This window comes from Netta rufina (genome assembly GCF_964035555.1).
Source record: "Netta rufina genome assembly, chromosome: 6".
In the NCBI taxonomy this organism is placed as follows: domain Eukaryota; kingdom Metazoa; phylum Chordata; class Aves; order Anseriformes; family Anatidae; genus Netta; species Netta rufina.
Window position 1 is genome coordinate 1,325,697 of NC_140129.1, and position 21,691 is coordinate 1,347,387.

General features: G+C 41.5%; 1 protein-coding gene across 5 annotated transcripts in view; it reads right to left on the reverse strand.

Annotated features, from left to right (window-relative positions):
- Positions 1–623: 623 nt before the first annotated feature.
- Positions 624–21,691, reverse strand: part of SPATS2L (spermatogenesis associated serine rich 2 like) — an 82,912-nt gene continuing 61,844 nt past the window's right edge. For all 5 annotated transcript variants that reach the window (XM_084288919.1, XM_084288918.1, XM_084288922.1 and 2 more), the window contains 7 exons: positions 21,129–21,329; positions 18,849–18,984; positions 10,447–10,505; positions 6,019–6,128; positions 5,388–5,490; positions 2,933–3,153; positions 624–2,052 (listed from right to left, as the gene is read on the reverse strand). In XM_084288919.1, coding sequence (XP_084145045.1) covers positions 1,654–2,052; positions 2,933–3,153; positions 5,388–5,490; positions 6,019–6,128; positions 10,447–10,505; positions 18,849–18,984; positions 21,129–21,329 — 1,229 coding nt within the window. In that variant the 3' untranslated portion in view covers positions 624–1,653. The remainder of the gene's footprint in view (positions 2,053–2,932; positions 3,154–5,387; positions 5,491–6,018; positions 6,129–10,446; positions 10,506–18,848; positions 18,985–21,128; positions 21,330–21,691) is intronic.

Below are 21,691 nucleotides of genomic sequence, written 5' to 3' on the forward strand. Positions count from 1 at the left end.
TTTCTCTTATGACTATTCCAAATGAAGATGAGCTGTTTTCTTTGTAGAACAAGGTTTTACCAGTATTCACATGGAAAAAACAGTATACAGATATAAAGAGAAATAATAAAATTATCCATAAGCAATGCAGCTTGCTTTCTGTTTTGTGATTATTTTTGAGGGCTACACAGGAAAAGTGAAAGTAGTAAGGAAGTGTGCAGTCAGCTAACAGAAATTAGGCAGAGGAAACTGGCATAAAGCAATAACAAACAGTAACATAGGAATAAACTTTTAAAGATGCTTAAGTGTCCTGCTCTTACTGACCTCAGAGGAAAATAGACTCTTTTACACCTTTCTGATTCTGATCCTCTAGTTCACTTGATGCTGGGTCTCGACTCCGACACCTTGCTATGTTAAATAACTTCTAATGTAGAATTGTCCAGGATCAACTCTATTCTTACGGGAAGGTGCTGTTCTGTGCACTTGTGGCACTGGAATCTAGCTAACAGCAAAAGCCTGTTCCAATCCAAATTCAAACTGAAAGCCTCCCACAACTGCTATCAGTTGAATTAATCAAACATAATTTGAATAAGATGATAAGTGGTTAGGTAGTGCAAGGCAGGAAACACCAGAATATTTTAGAAAGGAGATTTTATTTTAATTTTTTTGAAGAAACAAGTTTTCTGAAATACAGAATCATAACATTAACACTAAGATTTTTATTTTAATAGAAAACTCAGAAAGATGTAATATCTGCTTAAATACGTACCTCCAGATTCTGCTGCACATTGCTGTAACAAATTTATTAGTCATAGCTCATTATGGACAGATGGTTCCTACAGCAAAAATATAGAAAAATAATTTGGATTCAAGTCTAGAACACCTGTGACTTTTCATGTGCAAAAAAATAAATCCAACTAGTCATAGAAAAGTGGCTGATACGTATGGAGAAAAGGGCTGTGCATGTGAATAGCCATGACTATATACAATCCAAACTTGAATGAAATTAGCATTTTCATAAAAATAGTTTGTCAATGAAAATACCAATATGTAATACATTTAATACAATTTATAGCTACATTTAAAGATGTCAGTTTATGGAATAATAAGCTAGAATCCAATGTACTGCTTTTTCAAATTTTTTCATATATAGCAATACTGTGTGTATACAGTGTGCATGTATGTGTGTGTATACATGCACACAGATGCATGCACAGAAAGAAAAAGGTGTATAGAGATTGTAGAAAAATTCTGTAAGATTATTTGATTTCATTGCAGACCGCAGCACACAGCCATCCTGGCATCCTTCTAACACAGGCTGCTCAAAAAAAACCAACCAAACAATGTTGACTGGTATAACCACGTATCTACAACAGGTCTTTTGCTGTTGTGACATCAATTTATTTTCCCAATCTGGACTTTATTCTTCTAAGAAGTAAATGCTGCTTTGGTAAGATTCTGTACTGTCATGACAAAGTAACGGTGAACATATTGGGCAAAGTCTTTGAAGTATAATTTTAATAATTAGTAAGTAGTAAAGATACCAACAAGTTTTAAGCAGCAACAGATTTAAAATGACTATGTTCTGACTTATTTTCTTCACCAACAAGCATCTTGAGCAAGAAACTAAATTGAAGAGATTAAAATTTTTCTGCCTGCCTTCACTGTGACATTTTAAGCCACCAAAGTCACAGCTGGCACCGAAAGAACAGTGGCATCAGCAGAAACCTCCATCCTTGCTGGGCATAAATTGCATTGTGACATCCTGCCAACGCTGCCTCGGAAAGGCCTGTGATCTGTGGTGTCTGCTGTATGATGCTTCCGTCGTGTCTTTTCCAAATGTGTCAGATTCTCTGTGGTCTTTGCAGTTGCGGACTGCTCTTGATTTTTCATAGCTCCTTTATTTTTAGGTCTGAAGCTGTTATGCTGCTGTCTTCTGTGTTCAGACCTGGAACCACTTTTTATATTATTTTGATCTGCCTCGTTACAGGCACCTTGTGACTTAAGAGATCCATTGAGACGGATATTTTGGTGCTGTGTGTTGAATCTTCGTCTCTGACTAGAAGGCCCATTCTACCCAGAAAGAAATTGAAATTATTGAAAATAACTGTTAGATCATCTGCAATCTTCTACAGGACAAGAAATACAGCAATCAGAATTAACAGAAATTGCAGAATAAAATTCTCAGTATAACTAGAGAGGGAAAACAATTTTGAAACAACACAATGACCGAACTACGAGTAACATACTACATCTGAGTAGCCTGGAAACATATGTGGAAGGTTCACCAGAGATGCCAAATTAAAATCAGCCATGATTCAAGAAAAAATGGAAAAGAGAGATGAAGTACTTGACTTCTCAACAGCAGCAACTAAGAGGTATCAAAGAAATTGTCACTGACTGTTTTCCTTTTTTTTTTTTTTTTTTTCTAAAATACCTTGTCTAGTGAGAAGTACTGTCTAATTACTGCAAGACAAACAGAAATTAACATGTAAATCAGTCAAGTTAAGAAACCACATGTTGGGAGAGATATCCATTGTGATATCTTGCTCAGAGAAAGTTTTGATCAGTAGTAGGAACTGGATATATTACTTTATTCGCATAGCTACTAGGACAGTTGATTCCATACGTGCACTGACATTGTGTGTTGCTCTTATACTTCCCTTCACGCACCTTTTTAAGCCTCCAAAAAAATGAGACAAAATTCAGACCAGCTTTAGTGGTAGCTTTACCTGAGTAAGCACAACAGCACAAGAACTGTATGAACTACCTTCATACTACCTTGAAAATGAATCCGGAAAAGACATACTCACGTTTGCATATTTTTGAAAATTATGAATTAAATACATGATCTACAAACCAGTATTTGATTTTGTACTAACGACTTCCAGTAATAGTTGTTAATCTGATTTTTTTTGACATCGTCTAGCTTAGTTCATAACTGGTTTCTTACCTGCTTATTTGTTGGTATTCCTTGGGAAGAAGATTCTGTAGGATTGGAAGAATGATGACTTTGTACTTTAGTGTTGGGTGTTTTGTTATCAGAGTTCTTGGCATTACTAGAGGACTTTCGAGTGTGTGTATTTTGCTTGCCCGTTGTTGCATGTGAGGTCACTGAAGACAGCACTGAACTACATGGTGTTCTTGAGGAATAGTTGTTCTTTGGGTGAGAAACTGTAAAAATTAAAAAAAAAATAAAAGTATTCTGTATTACCAGTTAAATAATCAACATCTAAACATAATGCTGTATTCTCATCCTGCTTACAGTTACTTTTTGTAGCATCATTCTAGCCTTACTTTAGATAATGAAGTAAGTGAGATAAGTAGGGTAAGAATTAGATCATACTGTTTTACTTCTTTGAAACTGCCTCATTAAGGGGTTATGGAGACAAAAAAGCTGGTATAGTAGAACCACACTAAAACTAGAACAATTCTGTTTGTACTGTAAATATGAGGAACCATTTTCCTCAGGGCACCTGCCTAAAGGTTGACCACAAATAAAAAATAGGGTCTCGGGAGCTACCTTGGTAGTTAGAACAGACTAGCTTGTGACTATACCAGAGGGCTTAGAAGACAGTCTATTATTTTAGCACTGTTTAAAAATGTATTGTGCAAAGATCAGAGTTGTCTCAAAGCCCATGAAACCAACAGTTAAAATGGACCCATTGCCTATCCTACTAAGTATTTTCAGCTCAAATACAAATCACGTAACTGTTATGGATGTGCTTTATATGAAGGTGTATGTACTTCAGCAATTTTAATATTTTTTTTTGTCAACGATGAGTATGAAAGCCCCACTGACTGCCAACCCACACCTTTGGTTATCCAAGAAAACTCTTCAAAATTCCTGGCAGCTATTGGTTTGCTTGCAAATTTTAACCAGTTGGGCTGAACCCACATGCGGCTGGACTGCCCCTCACACTGCTGTTCTATCAGTAATGCTCCTAATTGGATCATTATTCCTCCTAAATGAAGAAACATTGGAAGGAAGCAAGTGGTATGCCAGTAACTCTCTACTGTTTGAGGTCAAAGGAAGTTGTGCCTGTAGACACCATGCACTAATTTGATTCCAGATCATTCACTGATCATGGAAAGCTGAAGACCCTGGAGCTTGCAGGCTACATACATACTAGCTGCAACACAGGTAATAGCCATAAAAGCTTCCTTAGTATGCCTAAATATTTTTAAGAAGAAAAAAAATAATCTAGTGGCTGTTGCTCTTTCTAAAGAAGTGGTTAACAATGTTTGTCTACCATGGTAGACATGTTTACCATGGTTATCTATCAAATGAACTGAATGCAATGCACTAATCCCCAATATATAGACCACAGTACAGTCAGCACTATCAGAAATCACTATTGCTCATCTCATATTTCTGCTCCCTACTTAGTATTTTGAGACACAAGGATTTCTTAAACAATTCCATATCTAGATGCAAAGTGCACCAAACAAATCCTTTACTCCTGCCTCTCTGCATTTCCACAAGCAATTCAAGATGTCTGCTTCTGTGTAATGGCTCCTGGGTAGTCTCAAAAAGGATTCTGAGGCTATTGATGTAAATACAGCTCTCAACTTTAATTTGCTGTTTTGATTTTTCTGATTACAGAATTTCCTTGTTCCCCTCTAGCACAGATGACGCAAACTAGAAAGAGCATTTTCCGTGAGACACCTGATTTTTTATCTAATAGGTACTTCTATTTTTCTACTTTTAGGACAGTAATTTTAGCAACTGAGAACCATCCTTTTTGTTTGCTTTTGTTTTTTGTTTGTTTTTTAAAGGCTCCTACTCACTTATGCTAACATCAAATATTTCTCTCAATAGGTGTCTTCTTCAAAGGCAAAGATGTGAGATAGCTTATTTCTCATTTTACAGCAGGAACATGATATTTGGAGCAGAAAACGAACATGAATTTCCAAGCAGAACAGGAGGTGGTTTCCAAAGAGTAATATTTGGCTCCTGGAAAACCCAATAAATATGGCTATAAAGTTGGGAACTTGCTCCTTAGCAGGAGATATGTGAATTGGTCTCATAATACTGTGGTCACACAGAGAAGCCTCCAATTTATTAGTTAATCATAAGTAACTACCAAATTTGAAAGCTCCCTACAGCTGAATTGCTTTTTAGATGGAAAACTCCAACTCACCTCAGTAATATTGGTAAATCTCTGACAAAGACGGCAACTGTGCAGATGGTTTGTTCAACACATGTACAGTGAGCTTAGTATATTGCATACTGTAAAAGTGCCCAGTGTATATTCAGTAAGACTGCTGCATACCATTCCATCAGAGTTACTACACACACGTGTGCTGGCATTACAGATGCCATTATTTCTGACCAGCATTTCCTGGATAGGTATGTGGGACATGACATTCTGAGAACTTGGGTGTGATGTATCACCGGCACTTACTCTCTCCACAGAGCTGAATCTGGGTCTTCAGTTGTTCTGTATCACAGGAAAATCGTGCAGACCTACCCAGCTCTTCATCATATTTCCGTTCACTTACAAAGTGCTGCAAAAATACAGGCAGGTTAACAGCAATTTGCATTCTGATCAAAAGACCATATGGATGGTATAAAAAAACAATCGATACTCATCTTAAGATCACATTAAGGCTCAGCAATCTCTTGACATTGTCCTGTACACAGGATCTTTATGCAGAACCAAACATTTTCACATCCTTACCAAATGACAATTCTCACAGCCCAGTGATGAGTGGAGTAGTCCCGCATGTGGGAAGTGGGTCATTTCATTTGATCACTGAACCTGAAGCTATCGGGTTTACTTGTTAACCGGGTCTGATAAATGATACACAAAGAGCTCTACTTGTGAAGGGGATAGCTTACACTTCTCTGACAGCATATGCAGACTGCTCAGATGTCCTTTAATGCTTCAAGAAGGTATGTTTTCCCCCCAGAAAGCTAGTTACCCTTTGGTTCATAGTAGGTAGGTAGGAGCAGACTGGGCATTTTAACAATACAGTGCTTTCTTCACATTTGCACAAACAGCTAACATAACCAAACAGAAGCAAATTCCTGACCTTAATTTCGGCCCTGAGTTCAGACAGTTGTGCTTCAGCCATCTGACTGGCTAGGTCCGTCAGTCTCTTCAGCTCTTCAGCTTTCTTCTGCCGAGCAGTCAGAATTTCCACTACCAAATACCAATAGTCAATAATTATTGCTAGGATGCTAAATTGGTCTGTAATTCATTTCTTTTTTGGCATTAACACTACATCATGAGGCAAACACACACACCACATTTGAACTAAACAGAATATGATGCTGCTTGTGCAGTTTATTTAACCAAACTGCCTAATGTTGAAATGATCTCATAATAGGATATTTATCACAAAGTAAAAGGTAATGTTTAGATAAACAGGGGCAGAAACATGTTGTTTTCAGTTTTCCACTGCCTTAAGTACAAATTCAGGAAGCCTTTCATTTAGACACAGAAAGAAGCAGTACATTTGCTGACACAGCAGCCTATTTCTGAAGACATGCTGCATTTTATGAATACAGGGGCTTTTTAGCTCCCCTGAAAAAAATCTGTTCGTATATGGTTTATGTTTAAATCACAGGCACTGCAATTTTACTTTCAAGTACAGAATATACACAATTGCCATTTCTAGGTCAAAGCACTATTACAAAGGCCACCAGTCCTAATTAAAAAATAACTATTCAATACTGCCCATCTCATATGCTTCTTATAAGGAAGTGGTGAATAGCTACATTTAAAAAGAAAAGATTAACTGTGAGTCACAAAATCACAGTCCATTTACATTCAGGATGATGTGATATATTACAGTTTTGGTAGAAAATTAACTATATGCAAATACCGCTACCTACATGGTGATTTAATGTAAAAGGAACAAATGATTGATTGTCTGGTGGGATCATCACTTATGGCAGAGAAGAAAGACAGTGTCTAAATGTAAAACAATAAGTAATCATAGTCTTTTGTCTAGAGCTTATGCGAATAATCATGGTAAGGGGGTGGCTGCTGCTGTAAAGCTTCATAAGGCCACTGATTTCATTACTGATGTTGAGACTTGGGCTTCTTTGACTTCCTTCCTTTGCCACAGAATTCCGGAGTGGTCCTTACAAGTCTCTTAACCAGCTCATACTTTGTAATGCCTTTTTTTTTTTTTTTCTTTTTAAGGAGAGAATTAATGGTATTTCAGAATTTATTTCTCAACCCACTATATTTAATTGCATGGGAGCTTCTTTTGAAAGTACAGCATAGTTCAGCAAATGCAGGGGAGAGTGGTGTCTGTACAGCTGTATGGGAGCAACCATGCTGCAATAGAAGAGTGTGTGTTGCACAGGGCAGGGTTTACAGAAAGTGAAGGGGTGGCTAGAGTTTCCTCAGACCTGTTGGTTAACCTGTGCCTATATTACCTACTTATCCTAATGACAGGCGTTTATGTTTCTCTAACTGACCTTTTCAATTCCTTTTTGTGGAACATGGTTTACAAGTCTGAGAAACTTTTATCAGATTAAATCTCAGCATGAGATGCCAGCCAAGTATCCAGAAATCACGGAATCACACAGAATCACAGAAATGTCTAGGTTGGAAGAGACCTCCAAGATCACCTAGTCCAACCTCTGACCTAACACTAAACAGTCCTCCACTAAAACATATCACTAAGCTCTACATCCAAACGTCTTTTAAAGACCTCCAGGGTTGAGGAGGTCTTTTAAGACCTCCTTAAGGTTGCCCCTGAGCCTACTCTTCTCCAGGCTGAACAACCCCAGCTCCCTCAGCCGCTCCTTGTAAGACTTGTTCTACACACCCCTCACCAGCTTTGTCGCCCTTCTCTGGACTCTCTTGAGCACCTCTATGTCTTTCTTATAGTGAGGCGCCACACCACCACCCCTGCTGTGCTGCCTGTCCCTTCTGAAGAGCTTATAGCCAGACATTGCAGCACTCTAGTCATGAGAGTGGTCCCACCACATTTCCGTGATGGCAACCAAGTTGTAGCCTGCCTGCTGCATGATGGCTTCCAGATCCCTCTTGTTTGTTGCCCATGCTGTGTGCATTAGTGTAGATACACTTCAATTGGGCCATTGCCTTCTCCTCTGGCCTAGCCATTATTCCCCTTGGCACACCTCCAATAAGCCTTGTTTCAGCCCTGTCCCCCTTCTTACCTAGCTTAAAGCCCTGCCAATGAGCCCTGCCAGCTCCTGGGCTAGGATCCGTTTTCCCCTTAGAGATAGGTGGGACCTGTCTGCAACCATCAGGCTGGGCGCCGAGTAAAGCGCCCCATGGTCAAAAAAAACCCAAAATTTCTGTGTTGGCACCAGCCTCTGAGCCACGTGTTTATCAGGTGGACTTTCCGTGTCCTGTCTGTACCCCTCCCTGCCACTGTAGGAATAGACAAAAACACCACCTGTACTCCTGCTCCCTCCACTAATCGTCCCAGCCCCCTAAAGTCCTGTCTGATAGCCTTGAGGCTTCTTTCTTCAATGTCATCACTGCCAGCCTGGACTATCAAAAGAGGATAATAGAGGGGCGAACCAGGTTGGGAAGCTTTCTGGCAACATCCCTGACCCTGGCCCCAGGGAGGCAGCAGACTTCCCTACGGGTAGGGTCAGGCCGACAAAGAGGGCCCTCTGTTCCCCTGAGAAGAGAGTCTCCCACAACAATCACCCTTCTTTCTTTGTTGGTGCAGGCAGTCCTGAGGCGTGGAGTCGACTTCTTCACCCTAGGCATCCTCCTGGGTACATTTTCCACCTCAACTCTCTCAAGATCCAGAGCCTCAAATCTGTTATTTAAGGACACCTGGGAAGGTGGGGCCAGTAGGAGTGGGCGTTGCCCAGGAGGTCGAGCAGGGAAATGATCATTTTGTAAGTTTTCTCAGTATTAACAGTAAGAGGAAGATTACCCACATTAAAATAGTCCTCCATTGCAGCAAAGAGATATGAAAATAAATAATAATGTAAATCTTGGTTAGCATGTTATAGTCCTACAACAACTTCCTACCTCAAGTTTTGAAGGCCTACAGGCCTACAACAGGGTTGAGAGACAGCAGAAATAACACAGTTAAAAGACAGGCAAGGAGAACACCTAATGTCATATGTGGAGTTAGTACAAAAGTAGGGAAGTTGAACCTGCCGTGCGTGAATACAGCACTTAGCATGACTGTAAATAAGAATAAGCTTTACTTTCAAAAAAAAATGACTATTCTCCCCAGCAAGACTAATGAATTGGCCTTAATATACCATCACCCCTGGACTGTGAATTTTCAAAATATTGTTTATGCAGTTAGGGCTTGGATTTCTGTTTGCTGACATCAGTGGGTGTTTTTCCATTGCTTTTCCTGGGCATGCCCCGTAGCCAATTATGTCAGCCTTCGCAGGTAAAAACCTACTGACACGTTTCCATTCACAGCTCCTCCACAGAACAGCACAGAACTCCAAATCCACATTTACAGCATGTCGGCATTAGAGAAGTTAGCATACAAAATTCAAAACAAACTAATGCCAACTGTTGCTGCAACAACTCATACTTTTTAGTCTCTATGCATATATAACTGCAAGAGACTTAACTGGCAACAGAGGATTGATTTTTTTTTAATCTCTAACTAATATATGTTTGTGAACTAAAGGAGAGTTCTAAATGTAAATGAAGCATTCATGAATGTTGCATGCATCTGGAACCTCCCCCCCCCCCCCCCCCCCCCCCCTTGGAAGAGTCTTAACCTCACAAATCAATGAAAGATTATATGCATGCATGGCAGTGGTATTTCATCTATCAGGCAAAGAATCATTCTAACAATACTTGGGTTATTCTGTACTTCTTTACTTATTTCTGTTGAAACACATTCCATTGACTATGGGTCCACAAATACCATATCTCTGATGGGATATATGACAGATATTGTGGTATCCTGATGCATGCATCAAATTGCCCCTCTCCCAACCCACAATACACACACATACATGTACACCCTATGCAAGAAACAGAGACGCAAAAGACTGAAATGAGAGAAACTCCCAAAGATTATTAAGAAAACAGATTCCAGTAAACATCTGTTTTTTGATTTTTCTTGGTCTAATTCATGACAGCTATGCAAAGCCAGAACAACCTGTTCCTCAGTAACTTCCAGCATTCTAACTCATATATATAAGCAAGCAAACACATCAAATAAGAAAATAAAATGAAGTACTCAACAAACCATAGAAATGAGGTGAAAATGTGATCAAAAGCTCTGGTAAGTAAACAGAATGAATAAATATTTTTAATCTAACTTCATGCAAACTTTTGGTTTATCTTAATTTCATAATACTGAAACTTTGATGCATAATTCTTACAGATAGAAACTATACCAAAACACCTAAGAATATGTGTACAATGAAAGATACAGGAACACTGCTAACTGAATTGACGTATTATGTAGATTTTCTGCCAAACAAAACAATTTTTTCCATGACTATACTAGAAGTTCCCTGACACGCTTTGTACTTACTGGCTTCTTCTTTAACTTTATCAATTTCTGCCATTAATGACACTTCTTTGTCTATGATGCTGAAAAAGGAAAAAAAAGAAAACTGCAATTTAATCCATGCTAGATCTCCACCAAAATCAAAAGCTAAAGAAAGGCTTTCAGATACTAGTTATGGCAGTTTTGAAATTAGTAAGATTTTAAAGAAATGGAAGACTACAAAACAACTAGGCAAACTCAGTATATAATTAGTTACAATCAGTGTGTGTTAATTTAAACAAACATTTCACTGGTCTGCCCATTTATCTGCAGAAATGTGGAAGTCATTCTGATATGCTTCTTCCTCACTGCCTAGGCACAGCAGTTCTCAAATGACTAAACAGTCTCTTTTCTAATTAAGCCAGATATACCACTGTTGCTTGCTACCCAAGTTAATACAACTTCATTTTCAGTGCTGTACTAAGAATAAAACAGAATTAAAGCCATGTGGAAAAAGAGCTCCTTCTCTTCCTATAGAGATATCCTTGCAAAATATGTCAGGGTAAAATAAAGTGAATAAGCCTTGAGAGAGGTCAGCTTACTCAACCACCAAAGTCTGGAAAGGATCAGTTACCCTTTCACAGGACCTTTCTGAAGATCTCACAAGCTTCTCCTTTTACAACTCTCTGGTGTGCAATCCCTGACAGCAAACTGATCAAAGTTTTTATCGAAGTGCAAATTGATCAGGCGGATCTACTGAGGGCAGATAGGGGGTCTGGTAAAACGTTCATATCACCAAGCCAGCAACATTATTCAGTGAAATAACAAAACTGCAGAATGCTCTCCAGTGGGCAATGCTCTGGTACACCACTCCAGCTTCCCCTCACAGGATTATTCTTACTCATATTCACATTTAATAAACACCACCAATGTTAATGGTGCTTTTTATGTAAGTGAACTCAAGCAGCTAGGGAGAAACTGCAAAAAGCCAGTCAAACACCACGAGTAAATCTAGGCACGCACTCGAGGGAAGAGTGGAGTTCTCAACAAGCTTTTGTACCCAGTGGAAGACACCTGGACCTAAAAACAGCCACAGGAAATTTGGCTTGGTTTCTGAGACAAACTGCACTGTATCTCCAGAACATGACATACCAAAATCTGACATGAGCATGGCAAGTAGAGCTGGCTCAAGATTTCTCAGCACCCTAAATCACACACAACATTGCTATACCACACACCCTGCAGCATCTAATCTGAACTTCAAGATGGCACAGTGTGCACTTGTGAACACAGAGGGCTTCTGAGGATCAGTGAGATGAGGGTTGAGGTACGAGCTGAACACATTCAGGTAGGTGAGAGAATGGGAAGATTGAGAGAAAATTAAGTAGTCTATGGGTTTTAAAGCAGGCTCTAGGCTTTTGAAGAGCTGTGAATGAGGATGAAACTTTCTCTATGCTCAGGTTATAACACCAACCTTATTGCTCACAGGCCTCTTCTCAGCAGTCCTGGCTATCAGGGGAGGTCCCAGTCAATTGGCAGCTAGCAAACATGATGCCCATCTACAAGGGCCAGAGGGCAGACCCGGGGAACTATAGGCCTGTCAGTTTGACCTCAGTGCCAGGGAAGCTCATGAAGCAGATTATCTTGAGAGTCATCATGCAGCACTTGCAGGGCAAGCAGGCGATCAGGCCCAGTCAGAATGGGTTTATGAAAGGCAGGTCCTGCTTGACAAACCTGATCTCCTTCCTCCTCCTATGATAAAGTGACGCTCTGGGTGGATGAGGGAAAGGCTGTGGATGTGGTCTACCTTGACTTCAGCAAGGCTTTTGACACCGTCTCCCACAACATTCTCCTCAAGAAACTGGCTGCTCTTGGCTTGGACTGGCGTATGCTTCGTTGAGTTAAAAACTGGCTGGGTAGCCAGGCCCAAATAGTTGTGGTGAATGGAGTCAAATCCAGCTGGAGGCTGGTCGCTAGTGGCATTCCCCAGGGCTCAGTACTGGGGCCAGTCCTCTTTAATGCCTTTATCGATGATCTAGATGAGGGGATCGAGTGCACCCTCAGTAAGTTTGCAGACGACACCAACTTAGGTGCGTGTGTCGATCTGCTTGAGGGTAGGAAGGCTCTGCAGGAGGATCTGGATAGGCTGCACCGATGGGCTGAGGTCAACTGCATGAAGTTCAACAAGGCCAAGTGCCGGGTCCTGCACCTGGGGCACAATAACCCCAAGCAGAGCTACAGGCTGGGAGATGAGTGGTTGGAAAGCTGCCGGGCGGAGAAGGACCTGGGAGTGATGGTTGATAGTTGATTGAATATGAGCCAGCAGTGTGCTCAGGTGGCCAAGAAGGCCAACAGCTTCCTGGCTTGCATAAGAAGCAGTGTGGCCAGCACGGCTAGGGAAGTGATTGTCCCCCTGTACTCAGCTCTGGTGAGGCCGCACCTTGAGTACTGTGCTCAGTTTTGGGCCCCTCACTACAAGAAGGACATCGAGGTGCTTGAGAGACTCAAAAGAAGGGCGACCAAGCTGGTGAGGGGTCTGGAGAACAAGTCTTATGAGGAACAGCTAAGGGAGCTGGGGTTGTTCAGCATGAAGAAAACGAGACTCATGGGCGACCTTATTGCTCTCTATAGGTACCTTAAAAGGAGGCTGTAGTGAGATAGGGATTGGTCTATTCTCCCATGTGCCTGGTGACAGGACGAGGGGGAATGGGCTTACGTTGCGCCAAGGAGTTTTACGTTGGATGTTAGGAAGAACTTCTTTACTGAAAGGGTTGTGAGGCATTAGAACAGGCTGCCCAGGTAAGTGGTGGAGTCACCATCCCTGGAGATCTTTAAAAGACATTTAGATGTAGAACTTAGGGATATGGTTTAGTGGTGGACTGTTTAGTATTAGGTCAGAGGTTGGACTCTGATCTTGTGATCTCTTCCAACCTAGATGATTCTGTGATCTTTGCTCCTGGCATCCAGGGATCTGCAGTTCCCTTATATTGCACCTGAAACAGGCTCAAGACACTGTCGTATATTTTGAAAGATGGACAGGTGTGTCAAGATTTTCTTTCAAAATAACATACAAAATCAACGATCTATCTGCATGGCCTCCAAAACTAAAAAAGACTGAGACAGTAGAATCTACTTTAGAAAGCTCTGAAATCCACCTTTGCAAGCTTCGTAAAAAATATGAGAATGAAGCAAGTATCTGTAAAGGACAAAGGGGCAAGAAGGGGGAATTACGCATCTCGTTTCATGAAATTCCCTCCATTTTCATGAGATCCACCTGCTTCTACCCTAGCTGAGTATTCGTGGAAATTCCAAACCGCTGGAGGCAGCAAGAAGCAAACAAGCAGTCTCCTCTCCTGGTGCTGCAGCTATGCAGCCAAGTAGCTACCCTGAGACCAGAGCTGCTTGCTTAGATCCTCCTAGACCCTCTAGAAATACGGGCAAGGCTTGGTAGCCTCAGCAGAAATGCTGCTCTTTGAAGGTACCTGAAAAAAACACTGGGCCCCAGGAAACCTAAACTTTTGACAGAACATTTTTTCTGTGCACTAAACAAGGTTATGGACTGGATCATGTGACTGACAGGTAAACAAATATTAGAACAAACTGCAAGAAGATTTGAAAATCTGCTCTTTAGGGGCATAAGGTCTACAAAAAGTCAGTTGGCAAACAGACACATGGTGGTGGTTTTATCGTGCCAGGCAGCTAAACACCACAACTGCTCTCTCACTCCCCCTCCTTAGATGAGGAGGGGAAGAAGTAAAGTAAAGAACAACTCACAGGTTGAGATAAAGATAACTTAATTAAAGTGAAATAATAATAATAATTAAGAAAAGATTATTATTAACAATTTAACTAAAGGGAAAAAAGGGAAAGGGAAAAGGGAAGGGGAAAAGGAAATAAGGGAGGAAAACAAACAAAACAAGTAACGGCTATGTGGAAGTGCAGAGAAAAGAAATTACTCTCTACTTCCCACAAATGAGCGATGCTTGACCACATCATTGAAGCAGGGCCTCAACGCACATAGCTGGTGTTCGGGAGGAGGCCCAACGTTTTCACGAGAGCCCATCCCTCCCTTCTTCCTGTTTCCACCTTTTATTGCTGAGCGTGACATCATATGGTATGGAACATCCCTTTGGTTGGTTTAGGTCAGCTGCCCTGGTGATGTTTCTCTTCTCACTTTTTTGCCCACCCCCCTAGGAGGGTTAGAGAGAGTCCTGATGCTGCGCAAGCACTGCTCAGCAGCAGACACAACACTGGTGGGATACCACTGCTGTTCTAGCTACAAGTGCAGAGCACAGCACTGTATGGGCTGCTGCAGGGAAAGATAACATCCCAGCCAGACCCAGTACACATGTAGACAGAAAGCTAATGAGGACTGCCTGGAAATGCAGAGAGAAGCAGCACAGGAACTCTGCTCAGTAGTGTAAAGTAATAGCAGTCCTGGCTTTTCCAGGCATCTGCCCATACAATAACTATCATGTCACTAACAAAGGCAGCTCTGCATCTAGTGCCACTGAATCTGGACTACAGGAAAAATAAACTATTATCTTTCCAGTTTACCAAGTAGGAATCCCAGTAAGGGGATGCCTATGTTCACTCAGCTCTCCAACTATGAGCACTGGCAGTATTGCTCATCATCCAGCACTGAGTTATCACAGGTACAAATATGTTCTTTTAAATGAGTCCTTCCCCCATTTAACCACTGCTTTACTTTGATTTCAAATTAGAGAACAATTGAAAGTTGGCTTTATCTTCCCCAAACATTTATTACATGCCTCCTAGTTGTCCTCTTGTCCAAGTCCATTACCAGCATTATGTCAATGTTTTGCCCCCAGTATGCTGAAGCTCTCAAGTGCTTTTTGTTCACTGTGTATGCTGGTTTTCATGTTCTTTATAAAGCATTCGACATACTAAAGTGTTTAAGATGCAAAGAGTAGAGGTGGCTAGTCTTTGTTTGTCCAGTTCTGCGCAGTGTTAATTAAACCTGGCCCCTACTACTACAGGGTACTTTCCGCTTGTGGTTGGAAGCAGACTGTATGGGCAAGTAGCAGCTGTTTCTTTTCAATATGTGAAAATGATTTGCTGGCAAGAGATGCTATGAGGAACTGTGGCTCCTTTTGTACTTTACACATTTCTCTTGGATTTCATGGGGCTCTCTTTTTATCCCTAAGATCATTACTCAGCCTCTGTAGAAAAGTGAGAACACAATTACAGCACATGGGTTTCAACCTTGGCAACAAATACCTCAAATGCACTAGTGAATAGGGAATTCACTTAGCTTTACTGACCTTCCCCTGCATCTTAAACCGTGTTTAGAATTCTCCTTTTCCTGCCCTACATATGTGACATGGCTACATTCTGACAGATTTTGCATCCAAGCAAAATATTGCAATACTGGAGCAGTTTATGTTTTCATTCACACAGAGGTATGCCCGATAGCCATGCCCCACAGCTGGATGTAATAAGAAACACTGGCTCAGGCAGAACTGTTAGTACTGTTCCTCATAGCTTTCAGGTGCACACGGTAGTCCAGAAAAGAGTGCCCCTTCAGGTTGCTCTGCCCAGCTCTCTCTTAGCCTTGGGGAAAGTAATGCCATAGCAGGCTCTGCAAGAACAGGGTGTGAAGAGGATGCTAGGTCACAGCAGAAGCACATACACACACGATACTGCAGAAGATTTCTCAGAGAATGGGGCACCTGTCCAGTCTAGCCCATGGTCTGTAAAAATGTTCTGGTATCTTCTGGCACAAGAAGCAGTGCATTAAAAGCAAGTCATTATCACTTCTGGGCATACAGAGAGAATTACTCCAGTTGGCAGCTCTTGAAAGGCTCTTCAAGAAAGAGAAAGAGCCCACTGCAGTATTTTTAAACAAAATGTCTCCCTGGGATTGTTTTTTTGGCTCTATTTCTTTAAAAAGAAAAATTGGGAAGCAAGCATTGCATTATTTTTTTTTTCCAACTAGTTACAGCACATGTGCTCCATACCACTCCTTTTTTAGATTGCGGAAAGGTAGTATGCACCGTTTTGCCAAGTAGGTGACTTTTTAAACAGCAGCACAACACTGACTGTGTGTGTTCACAAGTAATTTCCTTCTACTGGTCCCGTCAAACTGCAAAATACTGAGACATAAACATGAACTTCCACTGGCAACTGTCACTCAACAGTTTCTGCTGCTAAAAGGAGAATTTTTTGAGGCTCTCTGCTGAAGTTTTCAGGATGTCTTGGGCCGCATGTAGTATTCATTTATCTCCATATTAATACTTCCATGTGATACCTGAAGGTAGGTGGAAGACTTGTCATCTTTGCAATTCTTTACCATCTGTGACTGGCAAAACGATGTCAATGTTAAAAAATGAAAACTCAATAGACAATCTAAAAATATTACTGACTCCTGAAATACAGGAGTCAGTACTAAATGCAAAAATGTCACAAAATGGGGCTTTTATCCTACTGTCAAAATGAAGAAAACCAAAAACAAGCCCAAGAGCGACAACAAAAGGCATTGTGCATTTCAGCATTCAGCTGCAACACAAGACTAAAGCTTGACTGCACAGCTTCACTGAAACTCCTCAGGTGGTTGGTGACAGCTGTAACAGGAACTAGTTACATTCCCATCCAGTTTGCAGTATTGAGCCCATTCAAGTAACCCCTGCAGTTCTGAGCACAGAAAGCGCTTAGTTGCTGTTGTACATTGATCTGTTATACATGCCAACCAGCCCACACTTCAGCAGTAACTGGGGGTTGCAGGTTTCCCCAAGAACTCGGGAGAAGCTTTAAAATCACTACCACAAAAGAGACCAGATATCATTGCCATGCTGGCACCCCTCCCTAGCCTCTAACAACCCTTTGTTTACTCCACTGCCTTCTTGGAAGAACAGTTAACTGAATTTCTTCATTTCCGTTGACAGATAGGTTGATTGTGCCACAGTAAAACTCCCATGCTCAAGGAAGGGGATAAAAATGCAAGAGACTGAGAGGTCACTTAATTACCTTATTCTCCCACTACCATTAGTGATGCTTTGTTCAACTTTTAAGTAACGAAGTTGCTTTGTAAATAACACAAACAAAACCTTCCAGCCCAGGAATACAATGCATTGACCATATGAGGTCTGAAGATATAGTATCATTGACTCTGGTGATTACTACTCAAATGCAGTGAATTTACAATAGCTGGCAGAGAGTTTTTTATTAATTAAGCAGCAGAGACAGCTCTTCACATCTTTTTCAGAGATTGTGTCACCAGATCATATTAAACATCCTAGAACTGTTTTTAATTTTACCAAAGGTGTTAAGTTACACCTTTTGCTGTTCAAACCAAATTTTTTCTTTATAAATTCAAAGAAAAACTTCAATATTAGACTAAAGAGCTGTAGAAGGCAACATAGCCCAGATGCAGATTTCCATAAACGTGTCTTGACATTTTTCTCTCCTTGTTGTATGTAATGTCATGCTATGTGCACAAAATGGCTTTGTGAGGCCTGACTCTTCGGAGCACGGATCCATTACATTCTAGAGCTTCTGGTATACTCTACTCCAGCAATTTAGGCACTAAAGTTGGTAGGAGAAAGAATTAAATGAAGTATATTCAAAAAATTTTCAGGCTATTTTTCATCATTTTAAGTCTATTTGGATTTACACACACTTTTGAGGTCATTCCCCACCTCCCTTGCCATTAACCTCTCCTATTAAGTAACGTTTTAACTAATGTTTTAGTACAAGGCAATATATTTCAGTATTTTTCAGGCTAAAACATGAACTTTTACAAAATAAACAATTTCAGTTCTGAATACAATAATATAGCCTCTCCCCATGTATTCTTAAATCAGGATAGAGTACGACAAGCCTATTCCACAACCCAAGTAACTATCTTTAAAGATCTAATGAACTGTGACTGCCTGAAAACAAGATTAGACATATGACATGTTATGTTTTTAACAGGTACAGAAAAACTGAGAGCAAGTGGAAACTATACAGAAAAAGAGACCCAGCTATCAGTATACTCAGACAAAATGCCAGAGCTGCCAACATAAATAGTAAATATAAGATTTCTAAAATCCCAGGAGAATACCTCTACAAAAGAGTTTTAAAGAAGAGAAAAACTACAAAAAGTCCCACAGACAGAATTTTTGGAAAAGTTTAATTTGCTTAGCTACGCTGCCACTGAATGTGTATTAGCTCAAGATGGATCACATTGGAAAAAAATCCCACTATGTTTTTTTCCCTTCCTAAGCACTGCAGTTTTGTCTGCCTTTGTGTATGTAAACATGCACACATGAATGTATTACTGTCTGGTTGCTGAGGAGTTTCTTAATGGCATCACTTTTTTTTTTTTTTTTTTTTTTTTATGAAAACAAACACTGCAAACAGGGTTTAAAACCATCAATATCAGCGACCTGCATGAGCCCCTTATTCTCAGGTGGTGCTGGTGGATCTCAAGCTGATTTACTTACCAGCTGTGTAATTCTGCAAAAGCAGCTTTGATCTTCTTCACTGAATTATCTACTTCCTCTTTGATCATCATGCGGTATCTAGTTAGAGAAACAGTGCAACGCTGCAAATCTTTTACTGATTTCTCAATGTTTGGCCCTAAAATAGAAAACAAAAACAGCACAAAGTCAGAAAGGTGTTTTTGACTTTTCTGAATGAGGAAGAATGAATAGCTCAACATGTTTTTTGCCCACATTAAGATGAAGTCACAGAATCACAGAATTTCTAGGTTGGAAGAGACCTCAAGATCATCGAGTCCAGCCTCTGACCTAACGCTATAACAGTCCCCACTAAACCATATCCCTAAGTTCTACATCTAAATGTCTTTTAAAGACCTCCAGGGATGGTGACTCCACCACTTACCTGGGCAGCCTGTTCCAATGCCTAACAACCCTCTCAGTAAAGAAGTTCTTCCTAACATCCAACGTAAAACTCCTTGGCGCAACTTAAGCCCATTCCCCCTCGTCCTGTCACCAGGCACATGGGAGAATAGACCAATCCCTATCTCACTACAGCCTCCTTTAAGGTACCTATAGAGAGCAATAAGGTCGCCCATGAGTCTCGTTTTCTTCATGCTGAACAACCCCAGCTCCCTTAGCTGTTCCTCATAAGACTTGTTCTCCAGACCCCTCACCAGCTTGGTCGCCCTTCTCTTGAGTCGCTCAAGCACCTCGATGTCCTTCTTGTAGCGAGGGGCCCAAAACTGAACACAGTACTCGAGGTGCGGCCTCACCAGAGCTGAGTACAGGGGGACAATCACTTCCCTAGCCCTGCTGGCCACACTGCTTCTTATGCAAGCCAGGATGCTGTTGGCCTTCTTGGCCACCTGAGCACACTGCTGGCTCATATTCAGCCAACTATCAACCAATACTCCCAGGTCCTTCTCTGCCTGGCAGCTCTCCAACCGCTCATCTCCCAGCCTGTAGCTCTGCTTGGGGTTATTGCGGCCCAGGTGCAGGACCCGGCACTTGGCCTTCTTGAACTTCATGCAGTTGACCTCAGCCCATCGGTGCAGCCTATCCAGGTCCTCCTGCAGAGCTTTCCTACCCCCGAGCAGATTGACACACGCACCTAACTTGGTGTCGTCTGCAAACTTACTGAGGGTGCACTCAATGCCCTCATCCAGATCATCGATGAAGATATTAAAGAGGACCGGCCCCAGCACCGAGCCCTGGAGAACGCCACTAGTGACTGGCCTCCAACTGGATTTGACTCCATTCACCACAACTCTTTGGGCCCGGCTATCCAGCCAGTTTCTAACCCAACGAAGCGTGCGCCAGTCCAAGCCAAGAGCAGCCAGTTTCTTGAGGAGAATGCTGTGGGAGACGGTGTCAAAAGCCTTGCTGAAGTCAAGGTAGACCACATCCACGGCCTTTCCCTCATCCACCCAGCGCGTCACTTTATCATAGGAGGAGGAAGGAGATCAGGTTTGTCAAGCAGGACCTGCCTTTCATAAACCCATTCTGACTGGGCCTGATCACCTGCTTGCCCTGCAAGTGCTGCATGATGACTCTCAGGAGGATCTGCTCCATGAGCTTCCCTGGCACTGAGGTCAAACTGACAGGCCTGTAGTTCCCCGGGTCTGCCCTCCGGCCCTTCTTGTAGATGGGCATCACGTTTGCTAGCTGCCAGTCAACTGGGACCTCCCCTGATAGCCAGGACTGCTGATAAATGATGGACAGTGGCTTGGCCAGCTCCTCTGCCAGTTCCCTCAGTACCCTCGGGTGGATCCCATCCGGCCCCATTGACTTGCGCACATCCATGTGCCGTAGCAGGTCACCAACCATTTCCTCATGGATAGTGAGGGCCACATTCTGCTCCCCATCCCCTTCCACCAGCTCAGGGTACTGGGTATCCAGAGAACAACCGGTATTGCCGCTAAAGACTGAGGCAAAGAAGGCATTAAGCACCTCAGCCTTCTCCTCATCTTTTGTAACAAGGTTTCCCCCCGCATCCAGTAAAGAATGGAGATTCTCCTCAGTCCTCCGTTTTGCATTGATGTATTTGTAGAAGTCCATCAGCCCAGATTTTCCATAGTTGTTCTTCTGTGCTCTTCAATTCTTAAACATGTATGTTCATATTCATTAACCCAAATCATGTAACTGTTAAAATAGCCATGATAATTCAAATAATTTTACTCTCACTTTCCAACACATCTCTTCCTCACATTTGCTTTTTTCTTAGAGACATCAGCTTTCTGATCACCTTAGTACACAGCGACTGAACAAAGGGACTTGCTTTACCTCTTTTTTTGACTGAATCATCTGGCTTTGTTTCAGGTTGGGTTGTAGCATTGGGTGATTTAACTGAGGAAGATTTTGACTTTGGCCTGCTTAGGTTACTCTGGTGCTGAACTGTTGACCGAAGAGGCTCGTGCTGTTCTACTCCATTCATAGTCTTCGAGCTTAATTCTACAGATACTTTCTGCTGTTCATGTTCTTTGTCTGCAATAGAATATTAAGGTACAAGAAAGAGAGTTAACCAGATTCTCTAGCAGGTCTTGACTCCCTGTAGAAAAACATCACACAAAAAGCAGCAACTGAAGATGTTCAAGACAGAGAAAGATGGAATAATGGCAAGAGGTAGAACTAAATTAAATGTAATAAAACCACATATCCTCCCCTATAATTTTCTAGCACATTAGAAGGAAACACCAGCTTTTCTGCATTTCTCCTTTCTGCTCCCTGAAGTCCCTTCCATACAGCCAAGATTCTATATCTTGGAAGGACCTCATCTCACAGACTGAGATGGCATTAGCAAGGCTTCAGCCTCATGTTCCTCATGGGGAAGAAAGCATAACAGGCTG